The sequence below is a fragment of the Notothenia coriiceps genome, unplaced genomic scaffold, assembly GCF_000735185.1.
Source record: "Notothenia coriiceps isolate Sejong01 unplaced genomic scaffold, NC01 NC01_scaffold00006719, whole genome shotgun sequence".
NCBI lineage: Eukaryota > Metazoa > Chordata > Actinopteri > Perciformes > Nototheniidae > Notothenia > Notothenia coriiceps.
This window is the reverse complement of record NW_011339420.1, coordinates 1-9,262: the sequence shown is the minus strand read 5'-3', so window position 1 is coordinate 9,262 and position 9,262 is coordinate 1. Positions and strand designations below refer to the sequence as shown.

Genomic DNA, 9,262 nt, shown 5'->3' with positions numbered 1-9,262 from the left:
GTTGTTCAGCTACCTGATTATGGAAAAAGACATGATTATGGCAAAACTTAACTAAATAATCACTATTATGGGTCCATAAAACATTTATTCAGCACTTTTGAATGCATACAGTACATTAATTCCAAGTCAAGTGCATTTTCTTTTCTCTGTAGGATAACTACAACAAAGTGCATTCAGAACGAAGCCAAGGTGCTTTAAAACTGCATAACATCTAGGCCAGTAGGCCTACAACAAAATAGTGTAAATAAAGACTGTAACAGCCAGGCCTTCAACAACAACAAATGCACCTATAAGTTTGGTAACCTAACGTGTTGTTGTGATGACGTAATCAAAACGCGGCGACAAGCACGGCACGCGACCATGCTCGCGGCTGGCTCACAGCCAACATGTCTGCCGCTTGGAGATATTTCTAAATATCAGAGAAAGAGGCGCGGATTGCGATTTGTAAAACGTGTTTAGCTGACATTTCTCGAGGGGGTGTAACTGCAAAGACTTTCACCACTTCGGGATTACTCCACCACTTGAAATCAAAACACCCGGACAAATATGCGGAGTATGATCAACGTAACCCTGTTCTCTGACATTCGGTGAAAGCCGAAAGGGCCTTTTTAACCATTTTCGGCCGATAATTTTCGGTAGCCGAATATTCGGTGCATCCCTAATTAAAACAGTAAAAACACGTTTAGTTTCCTTTTGCTTTTTTGTGTCTCCTGTTCACCAAAACATACCATCTGTGATGGAAAAATAAAGTAATCTAAAAGTAATCTGATTGAAGACGCGTAACTGTATTCGGATTACTTTCAGAGCCATGTATTCAGCAATCAGTAACTGATTACATTTACAAAGTAACCCTCCCAACAAGCAAAGAGCAGAACGTTTATATTCCAGTGCGACTGGTCACAGACTCAATATGCCCCATGACTGAGTCTGTGATTTGTCCAGGGATCTTCTTCTACTTAGTTCGGTATTTGTTTCATGATGGTGTCACTGTTTATTATTATCTGATTTAATATCATCTTGCATCTCATTTTCCAGATCTGCATACACGTGATGCAAATGACAAGCCGAAAAAGTGTGTAGAAAATGTTTGAGCACAGAAAAATATATTTTGCAAGCGCATCAATTGTATTTTGAAGAGAAATTGACTCTGAGCCCTCTCACAAACTCCTGCTCAATGCGCAAGCAGACCGCTGCACGTGCTCTCAGCTGATTACAGATCTAAGGCCATTAAGAATTCATTTAAATGTATAACCTCTATATTTATTATTGCAGTCTTTTAGAAAGTAAAGTATATTTTAGAACTTGATCACAGCCCACAGTAATACACTGTTGATAGGGTTACAATTAAGTCAGGGTTACAATTATTTAATTCTACAAAAAACAGATGCACAAGATATGATTGTTTGCAATGCAAAGTTTATGATTGTATACATTTCAGTGGCATGTCCAGTCTTTTGACTAGGGTGGCTCTGACTAATGGCACAATGTAAATATTCACAAACATGTCAATTAAAACGTTTATCATTTTTCTCAACTACTCATGTATTCTTACTGACATTACAGTATATTACATTCAGAATCATTCTTATAATTTTGGCCTCAAAGTTAATATACCAATCACAAACCAATTGAGTGGCACCAATATAAATCCTTGATACTTTAAGCCTTCATAAAGAAAGATGTCCTCCAAAATGTGACTGGATACAAAAGAAAGCAAATTCAATGACAACATTTTAAATGAAAAAAATAAGTGGATCAGATTGTGCCTCACTAAAAATATACATTAAAAACAATTACATATTAACTCTGTTCAAGCAAATAGGTAGACCTACCAATCACTACAAATCCAAGAGGCAACACAAATGTAAAATAAAGTACAACACAACACACAACAGAAATAATTCAAAGCACAAAATAAAATGAAAATAATTGCCTATGGAAACAAAATAATGTTTTAACAACATTGTGACAAACTACAAATCCACTACACAACTGTTTGTGGGTTTCACACCTGTAATGGTTCTGATCAAACTGAACAGTCTGAACAAGATAGGTGGGAAAGGGCACTGTAGCTAGAGCTGCAGGGCCAGGCATTTAACTCTGCATTTCAACAGACACTTTGCCACAACTTTAACAGACTTAAAAGATATAAAAAACTCATTATAAATTACATAACAAATGTTTAAAAAAATGTAATGATATTATCTTAATGTGACATAAAAAGCCTTTTGACTATGAAATCTGTCTCTGCCACATGTAATGATAACTAGTAAGAGTAAAGACAACACTTTAAAATATGAAATTACATAAAATGAAGATAAAATAAAAGAGGTAATAAAAAAAGTAGTAAATGTATAAGCTATTAGAACAACAGCATTGCTTTTGTACATTGCAAACTGTCTCACCGGTTGCACAAGTTCTCTTGATGGGGTGTGTTTAAAATTCCAGGAAAGTGAATGACTGTCTGTCACATATTTTTCATGCTGTAAAATGTATGCATCAGTGCTTGTGTTGCACTTGTTTGTACAAGATTAAATACGCTTAAGAGAGAGTATGAAAATGAGACAGTTTGCCACACCTGAAACAAGCAAAAACAAAAACAAAATAATACAAATTCATCATAAAATAGACAACAAATGTTTTTAAAAGCTTAAATGTCACAAAGTGAGTACAAAATTAAATATGCATGAGCTACAGGATTGGCACGTGTACCTTCAATCTGTCTTATTTATAATTTGCTCATGTGCTTTTTTGAGGTGTCTTTGGAATCCATCACAGTGATTCAGTGGCTGTCACGCCTATATTTCAAACCTAAAATTTGTCTTGGCACTTTTGCTGCACTTGTGCAATTTGCACTTTGTTATTGACAGTCCCTTACCCTAGTTTTCATACTGAATGTCATAAGCAAGGGGTCCATCAATAGCAAAGCCAAGGTAGAAAGAAACTTTTTCTGTGCTGCAACCACTTCTTGTACCAGCAATGAGAGCTGGACGCACAGGGATTTTCAGTTTTCTGTAATTGGCGAACACCTCTCCTTGCTCAATGTTTCCAACGACTCGATGAAGACGTTTGATAATAGCCTTTTTTTTAAATATATTTCCATTTCGCCAAAGTTGTGCCAAGGTGTCACGTCGCATGTCTTTAAAATTCTCATCTAGTTGAGGTTTGGAAACAAGCCTACTGAGTCCCTCTTCTTTCCCTAAGTAGAGGTGGGCAACTGTGCTCCTATTTCGAAGCAATGAGAACCTCTTGCAGGATGATCTTCGAATTGCTTTCACATATGTCACGATTTCTTGGTTTTCCTGAGTAGAACTTGGCCAGAACAGCAGCAAAGCCAGATAGTATGGGTCTGGGAAGGGATACCCAAGTCCTACATCTGTCAGAGTTTTCAAAAGCAGATCAGAGAGGTGGTTGAGTCTCTTTACATGCTTAGATTTTGGTTTTAAAAGGTAAAGAACTATCTTCGACAAAATGTAATTGATAGTTTCCTTTGTCTGTTGTTTTTTATTGAAAAACTGCTGTTTTTGTTGCAAGAATGCATAGCATGCTGTGATCTCCTCAATCTCTTTGGCAGGCTTGTCCAAATGCTGAAGAATCCCTGTGAATGTATCTGCATGTTTCGCTTCAAGAATCAATCTTCGTTCTTCAATATCTATTTTCAAATTGAGATTAGGATTGCTTGGTCGTTCTTTTCGCATTTCATCAGTTGCAGTGCAAAAAAGATTTACAAAGTCTTTAAAAAACCCACTGACGGTCCAACGATTCTTTGAATCAAATTCGGAATCGTTTGCTTTAATATATGTGAAGTAACAGTCAAGAAGATCAAATGTGTCTTTAACTTCAGTTTTCAAACCAAGGAGAAACTGCTCATGTTCTTTGATGATCTCCACATATCTGTTGTTGATGTCATTGTCATCCTTATGCACGCTGGTGATTGGGATTAGTTTTTGCAGGTAACTCTGGAAGTAGTTCTTCTTCATTGGATCTCTTTCCTCAAAGAACGGCAATCTGCACAATATCTCAAAGATTATGAAGGCAATTTCCAGCACACCCACATAGCCATAAACATTATATGACTTTCTGGGAAAGTCATCCGACTCATCAGCAGCAGCTTTATCCTCAGGGTCATCCTCTGTGTTTACCAGCTTTTGAGCGCTTTGAAATGCTCTGATGGCATTCTGCGCTATTTTTATGTTTGTGTTTAAGTCTTCTGGATTGTGTGATGTTTCCTGCTTTTCTCTGTTGTTGTTAGATTTTAATTGTTTTTTGTGAATCTGCCCAATTGTGTCGAATGTGTATGGGTTTTCTTTGATGTTCTTGGCCTTTTCTGCCCATTTCAGAGCCTCTGGGAAGTCAGATTCGTTGATGTATAAATATCTTGCCAGGGCCTGAGGAATAGATGCACTTTTTTCAAACCTGGATGATGCTTTCACAAATATTTCTTGGACAGTTTTCCTTCCTTCCTGACTGTGGACTTTGTCTATGAGAGATGAAAATAGTCCCCTCTCATCTTTGCTGCGCTGCCTTTCAATTACCATTTGTTGGATTGAGAATCTGTGTTTGGCAACTCCAACACTGAAGAAGAGATCACAGTGAAGAACCTCCATAGTGATATCGCTCACTTTTAAAGAGAAGCTTCTCTCTAACTCTTCCAGACAGGCAGATGCAATGGCCGGATGAAGGATTCGGATTCCTTTATATCCTCCCCAGTCTTCAACCTTGTGTACAATGAGAAAGTTGGAATATGGCTTCATTCTGTCCAGTACACTATCCTCTCTCCAATGTATCATTTTCATTCCCAAAAATTCTTCAGCAAGAGAGAGAGATATTTCGGATTCTGCAACATAGGTATTCAGTAATGCTAAGAAGGCAAACGTTCGGGCCTCCTTTTGGCTGAAATCAAAGTTCTCCAGTGTGTTATGAGCAATGCCATCAATATATTTCTTATCAAAATTACTTTTCATGATCATGAAGCTGTAAAAGCTTTCAGGTTTTTCATGAGTTTCTTTGAGCTCTTTGAGTTTCTTTTCAAAGTCCTTCTGCTCTTCTTGTGTCAATGAAGACGTTATATGTTGACTTTCTGTTGGGTTGTGCTTTCTGAATTGCTCTTTTGGGCTATGGGAACGAACACAGTTAAGGATAATGACTTTACAGTTTGGTTCATCATCCACATTAATGTTCAAACTAACTTCTTTACGTATGCAGCTCACAAGGTCGTTAGGATTTTCGGTTCCTGTTGAATCATCCACTAACAGCAATACTGGAGATGGTTTCTCACTTTCAAGTTTCATGAGTCTTTTGACTTGAGTAGCTACTTCTGTTTTTGGCACTGTGTTGTCTTTCAGCACAGCGCATCTTAACTCATGACGGAGATCCCACATCACATGCATTGCTAAGGTGGTACCTCCACAGCCCGGTTGGTGAAACAGATTGAGCAGAACACACATGTCCTTTGAATCTTTCAAGTTAGACCTGATCATCTTCTTCACATTGTCATACTTGTCCCGCTTGATAAATGGCTTATCTTTGTTTTTGTCACAGAAGTAAAAGTTCCACCATTTTACTTTGCCTCCTCTGAAGAATTCCTCCTCAACGTTCTTTCTAAAATCTTGGAACTCTTCACTGTTTTCATCATAGGTATTTTCACACTGATTCAAACACAAAATATCCAGAGCAGTAATGAAATCTTCATCCTTCGGTTTCAAGGCAATGGCACTGGAACCAGAAGAGGGAAGTAACCTTCCAGATGACTGATTGAATGGCCCCAGTGCCATTATAGTACCATTGATTTCACTTAAGGTTAGTTCATTTATTGATAGACATTCAATGTCGAAATCACACTTTTCCTGTATCAGCTCCCTCCATTTCTGGTAAGTGGACTGAGATTCACAAATATTGATGATGCTTTCCTCCTTGATGTGTTTTATGAATGATTTGTAGATGTCAACAATTGGGTCTTTCTCAGTGACCACAGGTGAAAGTAGGAGAAATATGATGAGACTTCTTCCATGGTGAAAAACTTCGTGGTTGCAGATGAATGATACTAACTGTTCTACGTCTCTGCAAGATTTCCTCAGCCAGTTCTTATAGTCTAACTCTTTGTTCAAGTCGCTGTCAAGGTCATGTCTGCCATTGCAGAAGATCCAGCTTGTCTGCTTGCAGAGGTTAAGGTCCTTTATCACCGAGTCAGTCTTTCCTTGATATTGTGATGGAGTATGCAGATTGGCTAACCTTGACTCTCGGTAGGAATGACAGAGTCCCCCAGGAGCAACAGAGTTGGGGTCAAAGTCTAGCACACAAAATAGTTTCAGCTTAGTCAGAAACTGGAGATACTGCACTTGTTCTGGACTGCTCTTGTTCACAACAACAACAAATCTGTCATATTGGTCTAGTGAGTTACCACCACAAGTTAACAAATTCTTCAGTTTCTCCCCCTGGTTAGCTTCTTTCTTCAAAAGGGATTTTGAAAGAAGACTCTGCTGCTTCAGTTGACCTGTATGAACAGTATAATACATCTGTTATTCAATATAGAAACAAAATATGCCTACAAAACCAAGCATTTTCAAGCATTTTCATTCTTATCAAATCCTATAAAAAAAGCAAACAGTGTGTCAGTCCACCTCTGAATACTCTTGGCTTTTTCTCAAAAAACGTAAATCCTAAAACAATTTACTCATACAGTAACTAGTTGAATTTTATAGAAAGCGTCAGTCATTTCAAAAATGTAGTCACTAGAAAATTGTGATGGGAATTTACAGTGATTCAATATTATGTATGTAGGTTTCCTGGCTACAAAATGTTGTCAGACAGAAGGGTGTCGCCCTGACCATTGTCAGGCAATTATCATATGGATGTTAGGGCTTGTAATTAACATGCTGCGCTTCCCCTTCTGTCTGCCCCCCCACCCAATTTAGGACTGTAATGTGGATTGCCTTCCTTCCTGTGTCTCATCNTCCGTGAGGAGGGAAGACTTTTTTGATATCGAATTCGGTTAGTTTTTGTTTTCGTCTCCGTGTGGCCGGCTGTATAAATGACATTGCTTTTCTGTGTAACGGGGTCAGATCCTGGTACTATCTACTAGTGCAGGACCTCTGTCCTTTCCAGCTGGAAATATGATGACTTTGGTTTAAGCTTGTATTTGTTCTTTTCTTACCAGAAGGTGATTAAGTGTGGAATTTCCACTACAGTTTTTCTTACAAAAATTAATCAAGAAGGATGACATTTTTCAGCCATGGATTGATCTGAATGTTGTGCTCTAGTGACTTTTTGTGAAAGCATGACAGTGTATGAGTTCATTTTAATTAAGGAGCATGTCACCAAGTGCAAGAGAGTGGGTAATCGTCGTGATCCACAGTTTGTACATTTGTTTATCAGCTTTTTTGTCAAAAAAAGATTCCTTTTCGTTAAATCTATCTGCCATTTCATTTTTGACTGCCCTTGGATCCAACTTCCTGCCAAACCCTGACACAAATAGTATATCAGCCTTTTAATACAAAGGTAACTCAGTATTGGTTCACTGTTTTTGGGATTTGTAGAAAGTAGTAATATGTGAGTCAGTATGTGCTAGGTAGTATTAAATAGGATTTAAATCATTACAAAATAATGCAAATCAGCAAGAAACGAACTCTTTAGAAGTTATCTAAAGGTCAAGCTACTTCACTATTTGAAAACCTTTTTTTTACATTGGTTGTCTTACCAGTTTTCTTCTCCAGATCACAAGCAAGTGGGCGCTGATTGATGTTGAGTAGAATGTCTCTTGTGACTTGTACAGCCTCATAGGTTCCATAGTGGTCAGTCATTATCTTGGCTGTGTCCTTAGTGTCCTTTCCCTCTAGTTTACCTCTAGGAATCGATTGATTTGTAGATTTAGTGAATTCGTAGAAATTAAATTCTTTCAGGCCATCTTTGGAAAGGTCGTCTAGAATTTTCTTTATTTCCAAAGTGATGTTTTGTTTGTCTTCTTGGACTGTGGTCTGCAGGAAGAAAAAGTAGATATTAAGTGTACATTTAGAAATGTAATTAGAGCCTATATTAGTGAAAACATTTAATATACTATGAATTATAAAACTGCAAAACACTTTACCCCAATCATTTCTTTTCTCCTTTCCCCCAAGTCTTTTTGGTTTGTATGCTGAATTCCGTCCTTCTCTGAAGCTTTATTGAATTGCTGCTGAATATTTTCAGATTTATCTTCAGCCACATTGTCGGTTTCTGATTCAATTTTGTTTTGTGATTCTGGTTGATTGGTTGTTATGGCCTGAGGTAAACTCAGTTCAGGTTGAGTGGGGTTTGGCTTTTCTGTAATATCTGTGATGTAAGATATAGGTTGCAGTTGCGGTTCTGGTTTGTTGTTCAACTTGTGTAGTTCTGCCAGAATCTTTACAGCAGGACCACTTTTAACTTTCAAGTCCAGAAAATCCTGCTTCTTGAAGCAAACCAGGCAATCTCCAGTCACATCTTCCTCTCGAAGCATTTCTGCATATTTGTCATATACCTTCACATGCTGTAGTAACCACTGGGTCACTTGCTGCTTAGTCCAATTTTCCACATACGCTGGGAACTGTGGCTCAGGTCGTGGTCCTTTCTTGAGACTTTCTAGATAAGATGTGATCTTGACAGCAGGACCATGTTTTATTCCCAAGTCCAATATGTCTGTCTTTCCAAAGACATCCAAACTTGATCCCGAGACCTCCTCTTCAAAGAATTTGTCTGCAAGAGTCTCATGAACTTTGACCTCTGTCATCAGCCACAGGTGGACGTCTTGCTCTGTCCATTTTTCAAGGAGTTGAGGTGAGGGCCTTGTTGTCATTTTGGTTCACCTAAAAATGGTAGTAAAAGATTCAAATAATTAACAAAGAGAGACCTAAGAGAAATGAATGCTATAACATAACAAAGATGCATATTTAAAACATTTCTTTATAGAAATCATGATTCTATGTGTACCTGATAACTATGATTTCTACTGATACATGATGATGATTTTAAATCAGTTTTAGGAATATTCAAAAATCAGAAGTTCAAAGGTTTTGCACCCGCAGCTCACAGCCAAAGTGGGCGTGGGATCGAGCGAGAGAGATACAGTACATGCAATTTATGTAAACAAATATTTCCAAGGCACTCCTTTATAATTACCCAAAATATCGCCTAGGGCAGCAAATTGGACACACACACACACACACACACACACACACACACACACACACACACACACACACACACACACACACACACACACACACACACACACACACACACACACACA

General features: G+C 38.0%; 1 protein-coding gene across 1 annotated transcript; it reads right to left on the bottom strand.

The window, feature by feature from the left end:
* Positions 1-1,399: 1,399 nt before the first annotated feature.
* On the bottom strand, positions 1,400-8,815 carry LOC104943756 (sterile alpha motif domain-containing protein 9). Its single transcript, XM_010769222.1, has 3 exons — positions 8,084-8,815; positions 7,697-7,973; positions 1,400-6,493 (listed from the first exon to the last, which is right to left on the bottom strand). Exons 1-3 carry the CDS (start codon positions 8,807-8,809, stop codon positions 2,880-2,882), a joined length of 4,617 nt encoding a protein of 1,538 aa, XP_010767524.1. The 5' UTR covers positions 8,810-8,815; the 3' UTR covers positions 1,400-2,879.
* Between the last annotated feature and the right edge of the window lie 447 nt (positions 8,816-9,262).

Excerpts from the sequence above, each read along its gene's own strand:
- LOC104943756 (XM_010769222.1), bottom strand. The coding sequence starts at position 8,809 with ATGACAACAAGGCCCTCACCTCAACTCCTTGAAAAATGGACAGAGCAA. Across the intron at positions 7,974-8,083 it reads GGAGAAAAGAAATGATTGGG|ACCACAGTCCAAGAAGACAA; the intron begins GTAAAGTGTTTT and ends TTCTTCCTGCAG. Across the intron at positions 6,494-7,696 it reads TGATCTGGAGAAGAAAACTG|GTCAACTGAAGCAGCAGAGT; the intron begins GTAAGACAACCA and ends CTGTTCATACAG.